Source organism: Seriola aureovittata, chromosome 20, assembly GCF_021018895.1.
Source record: "Seriola aureovittata isolate HTS-2021-v1 ecotype China chromosome 20, ASM2101889v1, whole genome shotgun sequence".
NCBI classification, from domain to species: domain Eukaryota; kingdom Metazoa; phylum Chordata; class Actinopteri; order Carangiformes; family Carangidae; genus Seriola; species Seriola aureovittata.
Genome location: NC_079383.1, coordinates 5,772,336 through 5,789,259, shown reverse-complemented (window position 1 = coordinate 5,789,259; position 16,924 = coordinate 5,772,336). Strand labels below are relative to the sequence as shown.

Sequence of the window (16,924 nt, the reverse complement as noted above, 5' to 3'; positions counted from 1 at the left end):
AGTCTCTCATGTCTCTTTTTCATCTTATTAACACATACCCCCTCTCACCTTTTTTATCTGGTTCAAAAAGGTATGTATCATTTTGAAAGCCACATTTTAGTCATCTGGATGTAAATCTGGTGCCTCGGGATCATGATGTCTGGTGTTAATGAGAGAGGAACATCGAGGTGTGTGAATATCTGTACCTAGTGCAAACAGGAACTTTATTTCAATGAAGGCTGATAAAACACTTAATGTTTTTTGGTTGTGTGAAGTTAATTTGCTAAACAACCTCCAGCAAAAGGAAGTTATATGGCAGCTACACCTATATGCAGTAGAAATGCTTCCACTTCATGTGCCCCTAACATTTGATGACACTTTCCTCTTTGGTGGTAGATTTTACCTGCTGTTACCTGCTTTTTCAGTTGAGATATATTGTCTAAACTAAGCTTTTAGGAAAAGCACAGGTGTAATTAATAAAAGCAGCTAGCTGAACTTCAGCCACAATTAATTTTATTATTTAACCCTTCAGTGCTGTCTTTGTAGATATGGAGATACTAATTAGCCACTTTATTACACTGTTTAATACCTGCATTGTGGTAAAGGAAGAAGTAGTCAGAGCCAAAGGTCACAAGGGGTCATGAGATTATTATTGGGCTGAGAAAGAAAAGTTCTCCAACACAAATCAGATTTTTGTCAAATGTTGCTGTTTTTGTGAAATATGTCCTTATTCTTTCTGTTTAGGCCTCACAGTTATTTAAAAGGGCTTTAATCTGATATATCTATCATAACTATGTATCAAATGACTCATTGTTTATGTCCGGACCACAAATACACTGTTCTGGTTCACTCTCACCCACTCTCATAGCGTCACTTTCAGCCGCAGCAGGCAGCTGTTTTCAGAGAAACAGCTGTAAAATCCACAGTTAGAGACCTGCTGGTGAAGTGGTGGAGATCAAAACAGCAAAAAGAGAGGGAATACTGGACGGAGACACAAACACCACTCCACATGAATTATCATGTTACTCTTTAACTGCCGAAACAAGATGAAATCGAAAAAGATCAGTTATTGCAGGTTTAAATAAAACTATGAAAGGTTTGGAGGGAACTCATGCAGTGCCATTGACTCATCAACACATGAAACATGACAAGTGGCCTAAAAAGACATGGAGAGACAAGGTAAGAAGGAAACTGTGGTTTGGATTCAAAGATGAACTGATTAGATTTTGGTGGTCAAAGGTCAAAGTCACAGTGACCTCACAAAACATGGTTTTGGCCTCGTCAATGTGGGATCTCAAGACCACCTAGAGGAAATTTGTTTAGATTTGGCACAAACATTCAGTTGGACTCAAAGATGAACTGGTTAGATTCTGGAGGACAAAGGTCAAAGTTCTAGGTCATGGTGATCTCATATTCTTGTGAATGCAATATATCAGGAACGCCCAGAGGGAATTTCATTACTTCTGTCACACTGACCTCCAAAAACACTTTTTTGGCCATAACTCACAAATTCATACACTTAATTATGACATAATTTAACTGAAATGCCTACAAGGATAAAATTAGGTTATAACATTTGATATCCAAATGGTCAAAGGTCTACTTCACTGTGACATCATAATGTTCTGCAAAAACACTTTTGTCCATTATTCAATGCTGTAACTCGGGAAGGGGAGAATGTGACCATATTTCCTGCAACTCGGCTGTTTGGCGAAAGCAAACAACCGTGAGACTGTAATTCTAGTTTTTAATGTAACCAGTGACTAAAGCTGGCAAACTTGTACTTGTCTTTTGTCTTGTCTTTGCCCAAAAGGGTTCGGCCGCATTTTTAGATACATTTTCATTGACATTAAAAAGGATTTCCACAGTTAATAATGTAAACCAAATGTAATAATATTCATCATATTGAAGAGAAAAAAGGTGTCATACCTATGTAAGAACAGTATGTTGGTGTTGGTTAGAACAGTGTCACACTCATTGTGTTATGTCTCCTCAGACCTCACGGAGAAGCTGCGTGACTCTGGCAGTGAGAATATTTTACCTCTCTGTCCTCATCCATTAGATTATAGCCGGCTGCTCGTGACCAGTCACTGGAGCAAATTGTCAATTATGATGTTTATTGTAGAGCACACAGCCGACTCCATGGCCTCAGGGGGAAGGGTGGATGCTGCTGAGGAGGCGTAACGCCAACTCCCCTCTCCTCTTCTTCTTCGCCTCATTCTTCCTCCAGGCTAATTTGGTGGCTGGTCTGTATGACACCTGCCACCGAGCCTAACGGAGATAACCGTTTCCCCATGGATTTCCCCTGGGAGAGACAGAGAGAGGGAGGCCTTTTTAATATTTGTCTGGATGCTCCTGAGGGCCAGTGCTGGCTATAGAAAGGTGATTGTGAAGCTGGCAAAGTGGAAATGGCCCCATATCATTGCTCATTATTTGATTGTTGTACATTTGTTATGAGAACAGATACAATATTACACATTTAATGTTCTGACATCAAAATCAGATGAATCAAAAAACTGTCAAGACGAGATAAAATTACAAGATTTTGTGGTTTTATTCACATATACAGTACAAACATTCACTTTTTATTTGTTACTGAAGTGCAATTTACAGATCTTAGCAGCAATTCTTCATATACTTTAATTTACATCATACACACACTTCTCTTTCACATCTTTGTCAACATCTTTTATACATTTTTTATACATATGTACACTCATAGATACAATATTGCCATTCAGACATGCCTTATATTTATTATCTCTCAAAATAAATCTGTAAATCTGTTGTCATGGCCAACACAGCCATTAGGAGACATGGTGTACTGCATGTTGACGAACAATGTCATGTCTGAAGTTATGGAGTGCAAGCTGATGATGACCATCACGAACACGTAATCTCTCTCTTCTGATGCACACGGACAAGATTTACGCTAAATCTGATCTTTGCCACTGTGAGAAAGCAGATTCAAGCTTTCCACTGCTACGTTAAGGTGTAAACAAAGAATCAGACAATATGAGTTCCTGAAAACTGACTCCCAGTGTTTTTTTTTTTTGTTTTTTTTTTTTAAGCTGCCACTAGCCAAGGCCAGATCATCAACTGAACCCTGGACCCTCAAGAGCTCCAAAAGTCCCAGGTTCACTGTGTATCTGCTCATGTTGATGATCTGATAAACTGAAAGGGGATTTGCATCATTAAAGTTCAATATCAACTGTTTTATGTTAAGTCCTGCTCTATGTGCTAATATTGTTGCTTTGTCGTAATATATTTTGTGGTCCTTTGTCAAAATCTAGTCTTAAAGGTCCTATATTGTATAAAGTGTCTTTTTTGATTATAAAGCAGGTCTAGGTGCTATATTAATACTGTCAAAGTATCAGAATGCTCAGTCCACAGAGCACACAGCCTGTATTTGGACACTTTATGATGTCACAACAAAGCAGTCACCACTCCCAGCCATGCCCCATGTGCCCCTGGGTGCATAATAAAAGCTGCTGATGTATAGGTGGTGGTGGGGGGGGGGTCAGTGGTTATTACCACACAGCATACTGTACTAGTGCCTTTACAGTTTTGCAATTTTTATGAAATAAAAAGTAAACATCTTCCAGAACTGTATTCTTGTCATGATGGAAAAGCTCCTAAAATGCCAGCTAGACCATAATTGGATATAAAAAACATGAGATACTAAAATGTTTTTTTTAGTAGTGTCATCTTTGACCCACCATACCTGCTCAGTGTTGGGGGTGGGGGGTGGGGGGTGGGGGGGCACTGCTACCTTCAAAAAAAATAATTTATGGACCCCATTTTTTTCTCAGTCAGCTTCTTACCATGAGTAATGAGGTCCTACAAAGATGGAGCATTTTCTGCCAAAGTTGGAATAGCTTTGGTTATTTCACGTAATCATTTCCTCTGTGCTCTCAGCTCTGGTTTATCTGTGGGCCTCCGGTTAGAAAAAAAGGCGATGACTCTGCAAGATTTGAATCAGACTCAGATGACAGTTTGGTCACTGTCAGTCAAATCTGATCAAACCACAACCACACAGTCCTGATGAAGCAGGTTTGTTTCTGACTATTAAATCCCCAGTTGAATATTTAATGCTATATAAAAATACTTAGCATTTGAAATAAATTTTAAATTTTAAGGGGCTTTAAAAAAACATTGGGTATATCACATTTACATGCAGCAATACTGATTTGCCAATTTCATTTTTCTAAATTAAAATAAAAAAAAAAAGTCAAATGAACCCAGATGCAGGCCACACGTTGGTCAAATTCTCTGTTCTTGTGTGAGTCCTGTAAAATAATCTTCCTCACACGCTGACCTCCACTTAAGCGCTCATTCCTCAGTCAGACTGACTGTGTCCTCACTGGAGCTCATAATGTTCCCAGAGTGCACCACTAGATGTCCCTCTCACTACTCAGATCTTACCGCTGACTGAGCCGTGCTGGTGGCAGTTTCTAAATGCCTTAAAGAGAATACAGCAGTGACAGAACAACACAGTCATGATCATAATGAATATAAACATTTAGCTCCATTAAAAAAATACACACACACACACACACACACGCACACACAGGGTGTACGTTTACGTCATGAAATATGCAAAGACATAAAAATAGTGTGAGGTACAAATTTACATGGTAGTGATCAGGGATCTTTAGTCACTTTGCATTGTTAATCTTTAACTCCTACATGATGATCTGTGTTGAATATGGCATCTAAAAATAAAACCCCTCAAGTCGACCACAGCGCTGACAGGGAGGCGAGCTAAACTTCCCACCACCTTGGCTATTATCTGTGCAGGGCGGTCATGACACACAAAGAAAGGCAGCACAAGTCGATAAGGTCAACAAGGCCTCGCTAATGAGTCACGACCGAAACTTGCTCTTATCGGTGACGGCAAGCTTCGATTCAGATGTACGGAAACCGGCCAGAACGGGCTGAAAAGCTGAGGTCAAAGGAAATAAATTCAGTATGAAAGAGAGGGAACATACTCCACTCCACTCGTACTTAGGCAAGCTGTAATGGCCGCGTTTATATACCTCGCCACGATTCTTCTCCCTCTGTCTACCCAGTGGGGTGAGGAGAGGAAGGGGAAAAAAAGAGGGTGTATTAACCTGTCGTCGTGTCGTGGTGAAGTCCGCCGCGCTTGAAAGGCAGGGAGGGTGGGGGAGGGGGCTAGCAAAGAGGAGAGAGTGACAAAGAGGAGGCGAGGGAAATAGGTGGAAGAAGGAAGAAAATGGAAAGAGGGCAAAAGAGGGAGAGATGGAGACAAAAGGAGAGGAAAGTCAGGAGTCAAAGGGTGAGTCAGAGAAGGAGGACAAAGATAGAAATGAGAGAGGGGAAGGTGAGGAACAGGAGGGCTGGTCTGAAGCAATGGTCTGTCCTTCTCTTTTTCTCGCTCTCTCTTCCCTTCCTCTTCCTCTATCAGCCGTCACCCTGACAGGGCCGGTAATTGGACGTGGACCTCTCTCTCTCTCTCTCTTTTTCTCTTTCTCTGTCTCTCTCTCGCTCTCTCCCCCGTGGCTCTGCTCCTCAGCGGGAGCCTTGGGGCCCGGAAATAGCTGATGACAAGATAGCGGCTGCCTTTCATTCTGCTCAAGGTTACCCCACCCTTCCCTGACAGCTGAAGAGGGGGGTATTTAGGTGTGTGTTTGCTTAAACGTGTGTGTTTGTGGGTTCAGAGAAGTCCATCTTTTTTTGTCCCTTTTCTTTTCAGCCCGTCCAGCTGACCTTCCTCTTGATGTTTCTGTAGTGGGTGAGTGACGGTGGTGATAGCCTTAGAGGTTACACTGGGAAAAGTCCAGGTATGAAGGCGTGAAGCAGGATGTTGTTGAAGAGCATGGAGTCATCTTACTCTAAAAAAATAAAGGTTAAACAATTACTCCCTCTCTCTCTCTCTCTCTCTCTCTCTCACACACACACACACACACACACACACACACACACAAACTCTCGTCCTCAGACCGACAGTAGGAACTGTTCCTGCTCGGGTGGTTTCTTCACCCAGGTACCGAGGCCCGTTTCCTGCAGAGATCTGAACCACTGCTGCTTCACTGTCTGGTAAGGACGCACCGCCATCTTGGCCTCGCAGTACATGAGCTGGTGGTCCGCCGAGCCGGCCATGTGGATCCCCAGCTGATGAGGGCGAACGAGCAAGAGAGAAACAGGAGAAGAAAAAGAGAGGGAGACTGAGAGTCAGATAAAAGTGTCACAGACACAGACATGAAGATAGGGAAGGAAAACAAAGACAGGAATAAAGCCGGGGCACAGAGGCTAAAGGTTTCATGGCGGGAGGGGGGGTGGGGGGGAGAGTGAGCAAAACAAAACGAATGAGCCGGCACAAATGCATTTGGGTGGGGTTGGGAGGTGGTGGTGGTGGTGGTGGTGGGGGCTTCAACAGCTGTGTAATCTTCCCATTTAAATTTCACAAGCAATTGAACATTCTCTGTGCTTTTTGTGCATTCCTATTGTCGCGAGGGGAAACAATGAAGATCGGCGAAGAGACAAGTGGGGAGAGAGAGAGGGAGAGCTAAAGTTTCTTTTGGAGATTAGTGCGACTGCTCTTGCGTGGCCCTTATATACGGCGCGCAGGGAGCACTTAAGGTGGGGGCCTCCTCGAGTACTTCTCCAAATAATTATGGTTTCATAGTCATTATGCTTTAACGGCCGCCATTTGGCGATGCAGGCAGTGTCTGTTACATAAAGTTTCTCAATGGAAATGAAAGTGCAGTGGGTCTGTGTGCTGCCGTTAAAGATCCAAGCTGCCAGTTTTTGATAAGGCGTATAGACAGCAGATGTTGCCGGCCTGACAAGTTTATCAATGGAAATTCCATATATCCTCTGCAGAGCCTCCCCCTTCACACCGCTCTGTGACAGATTTTAATACACGTGTCTGTGCTTTTTGACTGAGTGGATGTTGGCATGGAGCTCTGTAGTTAATGATTCTGTGTTACTCTTGGTGTGTGTGTGATTCCTGATGGCAGTGGTTTGCATATTGTTTTTGACAACTGAGTAATGCTTCTTGCTTTCCAGCAGGGGAGTGAGTTACAAGTAGAGCAGAGTGGTGAAATATTTATTCATATAGAAATGTGGTTATTTTTTTAGGCTCATACTAATTCAACAGTGCATCATTACATTTTTCCATCAAATAAAAAACAGTGAGCTAGTTTTTAATTAACAGTTGAGTTGTGTACTTACATTATCCCAAATGTATCTAGAAATCCATCATTTCAATAATGCTTAATGGTCTGTTTCACTTGGTCAGCTGTCAATAACATCATATCCTCCATGTACATGCTTCAGTGTTGTGGTTGCCTACCAGGAGTGAGTGTCAAAACTGACTTTTTATCCAGTTTTAAGCCACATTTTTATGAAATACAGTTTTCAACTTTCAGATTTCAACCAGATGAAGGATTTTAGTTGTTGGTTGTCGGGATCTTAAGCTGTCAGAGAAACAAGCTGAACAAATATTAGCAGAAGTGCTGTGCCTGTCGAACAGCACTGGAGAAACGCTTATTTTTAACATGAAACTGCTTTATTAAATGTTTACTGTATTTAATCCCCTGGTCCGTTTGTTTTGAAGAGGAGGAGACCTCTGCGGACAATTCTGCTCCCAGAAAAACCTCCTGAATGACTGGATCATAAGTTATCAGAGAAACAAGCTGCCCAAACTTTACTGGCAGTTCAGCTCAAAGCCCCTGCATTTAGTTGTGCCTTTTTGATACATGCTGGTATAAGTGGAACAGAGCTGCCACACGTTACCCATGTAAATTTTTTTTACACAAAAGGCAAAATGTCTGCTGGGAGAATGAGGGGAGCCACTGGTTCTATACATTTCCATTCCTTGTAATGGTATCCTCAATTCTCCTTAACAGAAAAACATAGGAGCCACCTGGATAATTTAACACTGTGTTATGACCATTAGTTTATGTTGGGGTTTTAATTAACTCACGTTTGTTTCAGGGACACTCCCGTAGCTTGGGGTTATTACTAATGCAAGTCTATCGTTATGAACTAAAATTGTTAAGAAAAAAATCAAAAACAAAAAACAAAAAACACTTGGTATGGACGAGGGCTCTGTATATTACATTACCCATGAGCCTTAACTAACATGGAGAAGCCGGTTAGAGGCAAACATCAGAGCTGTAGCGAATGCACAATCCTTCAATGTCGCAGTTAGGAACAAAACACAATCATAGTTGCTGAATTCATCTAAAATTGACCCTGGATCTGAAACTTGTCTTATTCAAATTGGTGAATGTTTTTATCAGGTTTCTCCAAAGCAAAATATTGCTTTTGTTCATGCATGCAACAGAATTTGTAGCTCATGATTGGACATTTCTCAGCAAAATGTTCCTTTTTGAGTTTTAGTTAGTTGACCTCTCCCTGTAGGATTTTTTTTTACCAAATAACCAGAAACACTTTCTTTGGACATGGCTCATTTTTGTACCGATGATTCAGCTGAGAGTGTTTCATGCTCATCCACATCTTGGAAATGCTCCAACTGCCAATCACCATACTGTCTTTGTATTTTACGACTGCTTCAAATAAAATTCTGACACTAACCAGACATATTGCTCTCAAGTATCCTGTCTCCCCACTGGTAAATTTAATTTAGTCCCTTCCGCTCTGGCTTTATCCTCCCTGTGGATGTCTGCACTCACCTTGCGGTACAGTCTGCTCCAGCGGGTGAACAGGGCGTGCTTGCAGAGACGCGAGGGTGTCCCTGAGTCCCGTCTCCGTCCCGTGGCAGTGTTGACCACCTCCAACTGTGCGTCGCCCAGCGTCCAGTTGACGCTCACACACGAGGCCTTCCCTGGCTGTTGATACTCAGCACTGCTCAGGCCTGCAGGTAAGACAACACGGCAGAGAGAATGACTTTACATAGGTTGTTTCCATTCAAGATATTCCTCCACAGGTGATCCAAATTCAAAACATTTGATCAAAGTGTTTCAAAATGTAACGAACTCCTGAGTATCCGAGTGAAATTTTGAGTTTTTCCTGTCAAACCTCCACTTTGCTGTTTCGTTTAACCTTCCTTCACCCTTCCCTCACTCTCTCCCTCAGGCTAATGGCTGACATAAAGTTTTGCAGCACTGCAAAAAGCCAAGTCAACCTGGGCCTGAAACTGCATGGCTGTTTATATGAAGCTTTGATACACCCTCAGAGAGGGAGAGAGGGAGGGAGGCAGCAATGGGAGGGCGATCTACGCAATGTGTGAGTACTTGTCTGTGTTTGAGTGTTTCCACCTATATAAACTGTTAATATAATCTCCAGTCACAAAGATCAACCCTCCTCTACACTGGGCTGTCTGTCTCTCTGTCCCGCCCTCTTCGCCTTTCTCTCTGAAATAATTAGCCTCACTGGCAAAGCACACAAAGTGAGGCGAGTGGCTGTCGCATGATGCTATATGTGATGGCAGAGGTGTGGAGGAAACGCAGCTGACAGCGGGGCGGGAAATGAATGAGGGCTTGGGGGAAAATCCTGGAGAGGCCATTGCAGGTGTTTCCATAGGAGCCAGTTTCTCAGTGTATTCTGGGTAAGTGAAATGGGGAAGTTTTCATTCAGTGTTTGAGGTTTTGAAAACACTCGACTCTACAGCCTGAAGCAGGAGAAAATGTTGAACCACATACTGGTCGGGATGAAGTGTGGAAACAGGCCCATCAGAGGTTTCCCTCCATGGTAAAGAGAGAGGAGATGTAAAATTACATTGAGAGAGTTTTTGGTTCTCAAAACCACAAATATATTTTCTTGTGGATCAACACTTCAAATGAAACACAGGAAAAGTTTAAAATATGGGACTTTTAAGTGTCATAACCATATGATAATATGACCACAAATAATAATATAATAAAAGAAAAGAAAAACATTAACACAGAAAAAAACAAATTGTCTGTTTGCCAGGGTTGGTAATGGCTGACCTCTGACCTCATGAATTACAGTACAATATGTTGCATTGTGTTTTGTAACAATTTCTTATTGCTGAAAATGCTACAGTGGAAGAAATGTTGGAAGCAATACGTATGTGCCACACTGCCACAGACACACTTCTCATGTAGCATCTATGCTAACAAAATGTGACAGCTTGAACATTAAATCCACTCTATGTCTGTAAAACTGTCTTGGATCTTACCTTGACTTCCAACCCAGTTATTTATTATATCAGGTAGATTCATAGAAGATCAGCAGACATATTCTCTGCGACGGGTGCACAACAGTTACCTCTGATCTCACCACCTGACAGACAGCTTGTTATAGTACAATACCTGACGTACAATACCACAATACATGCCTTCAGATCATCTCCCCCCCTTGCCACGCTCATATTCCCATCCTCACTCCTCCATTCACCAATCTCAGCTCTTCTTTTCTGTAGCTCCTTAGAGCTGGAATGAATTGCCTGCCACAGTAACAATCCTCCAAGTCTCTTATTACCCATCTCTTCTCTCTTGTGCAGACGCACCTCTTTGAACAAAAGACCCTCCTATCCATCCTGCCTTTTTCCTCTCTCCCGCTCCATTCATGGCTCATTTCATCCCTTCAATGGACTTGACTCCTCTGTTTCTGTAATAGCCAATTTGATTTTTCCCTCATTGAAGACTTGATCAATTTTTCTTCTGGGAAGTGTTTGGCAGACATGAAAGAGGCAGAATTAGAGCCTTTGGTTATGGGATTCATAGCTGTACACAGGCTGTACTGAGGCTGCTGTGGAGCCACAATACAGCACAGCCTGTGTGTTTACATATACATATTGTATCTCTCCTGCATTACTGTAGTACTGCAGGGTTTTCAAGTAGTTCTCGTGAGGATGGAGCAGCAGAGGGAAGAGTGGTGTAGCAACAGGTGTGTTTAAAACATATCTCCAATGTCCCTAACCCATTTATGAGAAAAGCAGGGGTGTGACCGAAAGGTTGCTGGCTCTGTTCACCTCCAGCAGCACTCTACCCCCAACTGCTTCATGCAACAATGATACATACAATAAACACATACAGTAGAGCCGCTTTCTTTGCTAACAGGTAAGCAGCTCTCCTACACTAAGGTGACCAGATTTCTGAATTAAAAACTGGGGACATTTCCTGTTCAGTCTTTAATAATAAATAGTACACCATTATATAAAATAGTTTGGTTAACAGATTCCCATTAATTGCCTCAGTTTTAGAATAACAAATTGGCAGCTTTGTAATCACTATCTCTTTCACTCTCTTCCAATCCAGTCTTCCTCGTCTCCATCCTCTTCACTCGCTTCACTTGATATTTGTTCGTCTCTGGTCGAGTTTTCTCTAAAACTAGGCGCGCAAGTGATTAGTGGTAGAAGAAGAGTGACACAAAGCTGCTATAGGTAGCCAGCATCCTTTGTTGGCCAAAACAGACACAACACTAGACACCTGCCCACCTGCTCTGTTGCCCGGTCTTTCTCTATGTTTTTTTTTATTCACAATTAAAAATGGGGACATTTCCAGGAACAGGCCACCAAAAAAGGGGATTATACTTGTAAAACTGGGACGTCTGGTCAACCTATTCTACACAGTTGTGCAAAGCCAATGGATACTTCAACAATCAACCCTCAAAATACTTGCTCTCTCCACACACAGTACATGCTTTGGTTGAATGCTCTTTTCTCTCAGACTTAGTAACACGTTACAGTGATGCGATTACCTTTTCAGTAACGAGTAGTGTAAGGGATTAAAATTGGAATTTCAATCATTACACTACAGTTGCTAATCCAATGGCAGCAGAGAGCAGCTGTAAAACAAGCATTTGTACTCAGTCAACCGCAAAACTCCAACGGTGGCGAGCGACCATTATTAATGTTTCCTTTATCTGCTGTTGCTCTGATTCCTCTTATCCCAAAACAACAAAGCCTCGCCACACTTTCTGTTCACGCTGTGGTGAAAGTGAACAGCAGGACGAGCGCGAAGGACAAGTCAACCCATCGATGTGTTTGGCCCTCGGGGTTCAGGTGGAGCTGCTTTGGCTGGGTGCGATAAGAGAGGGCCCTGTGATCCCCAGGAATTTCCTCCAGGGGTGTTGCTTTTAAATAACCCTGGACACACAATAGCCGGGGAGCTCATCAGAGCCAATGAAAGGACGGAGGAGGAGATGAGAGGAAGGTGGGGGTAGATTTGCACACAGACATCTGAATGCAAGCTCTCGCTCTCTCTTTCCTTATCCCCTTCCTGCCTTGCTGTCTCCCTCTCTTCCCCTCAGCCTCTCTCTCTCTCTCTGTCTGAGCTCCCTTCAGATTGAATGGCTAAGGGCTGTGATTACATTGATTTGGTGTAGGGCCATCTCCACTGTCTGTCCATCTTCCTCGCTCTCCTCCCCTTCCTTCACCCTTCCACCCATCAATAGGCTGTTGTTACTCAAGGTACTGCAGGTGCAAAGATCTCACAGTTTGGGACACACACATAGAAAAAAGTACAATCCCTATAGAGAAGGAGAGGGCAGAGTATCTGCAAGAGGGATAGGAGGCTACTTCCGTTTTGAGCAAAGAGGACGTGTGAAGGTAAAGGGCATATCTACACCATTAGCAGTGATGCTGCAGGACATTCTGCAGCATCATTCTTCCGTTCATTAAACAAACGGTGTACTTACTGCGAGCTTTATTATAGTTAGAGTGAATAACTTAATATTATAAGTAAGTATGAATGATGAACAAATGGATCATACCTGACCACAATTCTCCAAATATTAACTGCAGCTTGTAATATCTAAAACCAAAACTTCCATTCCTGACAAGTTAAATGACTCCATTCAAAGAGCCATTGAACAAATCATGAGAAATGCTCGCCGAGGCTGCGGTCGGGAGCCTCAATGATGAATTCAACCCAGCTATCATCACCAGAGGACAATTCAGCACAATTATCAATCTTGATGAGGATAGGCCTCACAAAATATTCATCCTCATGGCAACCAATTACCCGGAGCAGAGCCCTGCAACGCAAAGAGTTCCTGTGCCCTTCAAGAAGTATACTTGAAACCTGACAAAAATATGGTATTAGATGTAGATAGTGTGCATTTGACATGATATAATGTGTTTTTTCTTGTACGTGACTGTCACAGTCTTTGTTCTTGTCAATGATCCCCCAGCAACAAAATGTGCCCTACATCGCTGTGCATCTCTGTCACTCTGCCTCTCTGACTGGCCTAGATCTGAAGTGATGGCTGATGCAGTTTCTACAAGTTGGGTGTCATTCAGATCCTTTTCCAGCATTCATCTTCACTACAAACGAAAGCCTGAGGTCTCAGTGGAGCCCTGCGAGCAGACGTGCCAGACAACTTCTTAGCTTGTTGCTTGTCTGGCTGGCACAACGCAACTGTGGAGTAGCAGGGGTACACGGGTTTGTTAAACGTGTGCCAGTGTATGTGTGTTACATGTGATGGCTCGTCATTCATTTGGTTTGCATTTGGCTGACATTTTTATTAAAAGAATTCTCTGAAAGTAGATAGTGTACATATGTGGCTTAGGGCTCTACATGGGATTTGGAAACACAGCACAGACCAGAATGTCGCTGTTTAATGGCAGAAATACATGAGTAAGAAAAACTTTTCTTGACCACTTGAAAGCTATAATATATTCCATGCATGGCAATCAACCAACCTGTGAATTCGAAGTTTAGTGAGTTTAAATAGTGTTTTTAATTAACCCAAAAGGTTACAGGCTAATCCTTGTGTATTTCTACCACCTTAAACAGTTAAATAACATAAGCCATTGTTTTTTTGTTACTCAGCAAATACAAATTTTAAACGCACAGTATGTAACTTCTACCACCAGGGGTCTCTCAATCAAAACAATAACAAAGGACGGCATTTGGTTGCATCATGATGTAACATGGGATCATGGGACTTGTTCTTCACCACCATAGCCATCAGCTTCTCCCGCTTTGGATTCCATTAGTTTCAGACATTCAGAAGGTTTTTACAGAGAGCCAAATGATCCACAAAGGTCTCATCCTCTCCAAATCAAACAGACCAGGTGATTATAACCAGGAAAAACAATGAATAAGGCAGTTCCACATTAAAAGTGAATGTTTTACTGATGCTGTATGTCAGGAAAGGGTTGGGAGCTAAGACTGCTGCAAACCTTTGTTTCGATTGTTGATAATTTATGAACCAGACGTTCAGGAGGATTTTACCAGCAGCTGAATTATCCACAAAGGTGTCCTCCTCTCCATAACAAACAGACCAGAGGATTAAAACCGGTAAAAAACACTGAATGAAGCAGTTTCCCCTTTAAAAATCAGTGAAAATCAGATTCACCGACACTCTTCAGTGAACACAGGACAGGACGTCTCCAGTGGCTAGCTGGGATGTTGGAGCTGAGCTGTCTAAAATTTGCTTGGCTTTTTTCTGTAATAACTTAAGATCCAGATGTTTGATGACCAAAATCTGGTTAAAAAATATATCTGAAAATGACCAAGGTGTAAAAAGTGTATCTTAAAATGTTGCTTAAACCTGAATAAAAAGTATGTTTTGATGCTTCTGGCAGACAACCACAACACTGACACGTGCAAAGGGGAGATGACGCTAGTGACAGGCGACCAAATGTTACCTTGATTAAAATATGTATTTCCCTAGGTTTGAAAAGTGCACATTACATTTGGTATGATGTAAGTACACAACAACTCACAAAAATAAAAAATAAATAAGCTACTTATTATAACTTTAAGATGAAGAGATTTGAAACTGACACTTGATGCAGAAAGTTGCCCATGTGTTCACTTCACTATGATGCTCTGCAGTAAAATACAGAACTAAATTTAAATGTTATAATCAATATTCTTATAATTACAATAGCTCAAATGATTATTTATAATGTGAATGGTCACTTGCACCCAACTGCAGTTCCCCTCAGCTCTAATGAGTTTTAATTCTTTGTTTCGATTTTCCAAGCTGACAATTTTCACTATTGTTATTCACGTCACCTGTCTGATTGTGTTGTTTTAGCTATAGGCACTTGTCTGTTATTGCAGGAGTCTATAATTAACATACTGGAGGACTCGTTAAGTCACAGTTTCAAAAAATAAAGACTAAATGCAGTAAAGCTGATGTAACGAGGTCAACTTGCAGGGATTTTCAGCTGTAAGCGACCTTAACCTTGTATGAAATGGGAAAATAGTTGTTTGTGGTGCGACACAGCATAATCAGATCAGATTGTATACAATATAATTTTATATCTCATTCAAAAAGTTCAAAGTTTAGTGATATGAAATCACTGGTGCGGTGTTGTACAAACACTCAAAAAAAAGTGGAGAAATGGAGAAAGAGAAAAAAATGTCATTATCTGTTACACAACAACCGGTCGAGGCAGACGGCTGCCCATCCTGAGTCTGGTTCTATACGAGGTCTCTTCCTGTTAAAAGGCAGTTTTTCCTCTCCACGGTTGCTGCTCTTTGTTGGAACTGTTGAGTTCTCTCCATTATATGGTCAGGTCTGGACCTGACTCTGTAAAGTGCCTTGAGGTAATGCTTGTTGTGATTTACTGCTATACAAATACATTGAAAACATCCTTTAGCTAAACTGCAAGGACTGACTGTCATTGTACTTTCCTACGTCGATATCTTCCTAAATGTAATTCACCCAGTGTTTGACTGTCTGTGTTGTAGCCGTACCACTGAGCAGAGGCTGGTTGCGTCTGTATGTGGCGGGCAGTGGACCGAGGCGCTCCTGCCGCTGGTTCAGAACTCGGCCCAGATGACCCGTGTGGCGCAGGCTGCCGACGGTCATGCTGTGCAGGTACACCGGCTCCACAAAGTGGCTCAGCAACGCCCCCTGCAGGCCCAGGATGTTCCATCTTGAGGGGAGGGAGGTACGAGGGAGAGGATGAGGAGGTGTGAATGAAAGAAAGTCAGATAGAAGCAGGGAGGGCAACAGTTTGGGGGGAGGGAGAATAGGCGGGAAGAGAGGCAGAATCGGAGGTTGGAAAGGAGGAAAAAGGGGAGAGATGGGTAGAGAGAGGAAGGGAGAAAAAGAGCGACAGACAGATGTGAGAGCTTCAATAACAGGTAGAAACAATTTGATCATTATCTTGATGTGGGACGTGATGGACACACACACGCACGCACACACACACACACACACACACACACACACACACAGAAACACACACGTCCTCTTCTCCCACTCCCCCTGGTTCAGAGACACAAACCATCATCACCACCAACAACAACACTGCCAAAGGTCAGTACATCAGCATTCATTACATGGAACAACACATTACCATGCGTGCATTCATCAGAGCCGTTGAGGTTAATGCACTGCACAGGCCTGCAGGAAAGCTTCAGTCGTTTGCTCGGCACGAGGGGCGACCGCCTCAGGGTTTGTTTAGGGAGATCCACCAGTGACACAAAATCACTGTGGGGCTAATCCTGCCAGCCACACCACCGCCTGATACTGTAGCCAGCTGGTCATGTGCCACCTACTGCTGAAATCCCCTCTACTTAACCAGCAGATGCTAATTTATGGATGGAAAATGATAATTACCATGTTTATTATCATTGCAGCTCTTCACAGGGAGAAAGCCTGCTGTGTACCTGAGCCGTGTGCTCTCCGCTACGTTGGACTAATGAACTTATGCGAGGCACAATCAGGGGATTGACATTATGCTACTCATTTTTACATCACTGTTCTTTTTGTTAATCAATGTCGATGTAATGTAATCAATTGCCAACTTAATAATCACTCTTTATGGCTTCTTTCTCAGTGAATTAATATCAATGGCTTACTGTGAATCACTGAGCGGCCTCACGAAGCGGCGTCCGCCCACATACGCTTTACCTGCAATCTGTCACCAAGATCTGTCCTTCCCTCTCGAACAAAGAGGAGGAGCTTTGTTCAAAAAGCACAACCTCAGTGCTCCGCCAAAACAGAAATAGTTTAGCCTGAAATATTAATTTACCCAGAAGGCGACACCGTGAATCAGAAACATCTTCTAATCTCATGCAAG

General features: G+C 42.5%; 1 protein-coding gene across 1 annotated transcript in view; it reads right to left on the bottom strand.

Moving 5' to 3' along the window:
- Positions 1-2,520: 2,520 nt before the first annotated feature.
- The window catches only part of adarb2 (adenosine deaminase RNA specific B2 (inactive)), a 192,816-nt gene continuing 178,412 nt past the window's right edge, over positions 2,521-16,924 (bottom strand). Inside the window, exons 8-10 of the mRNA XM_056364952.1 lie at positions 15,591-15,772; positions 8,643-8,824; positions 2,521-6,114 (exon numbers count right to left, since the gene is read on the bottom strand). Coding sequence (XP_056220927.1) covers positions 5,938-6,114; positions 8,643-8,824; positions 15,591-15,772 — 541 coding nt within the window. The 3' untranslated portion in view covers positions 2,521-5,937. The remainder of the gene's footprint in view (positions 6,115-8,642; positions 8,825-15,590; positions 15,773-16,924) is intronic.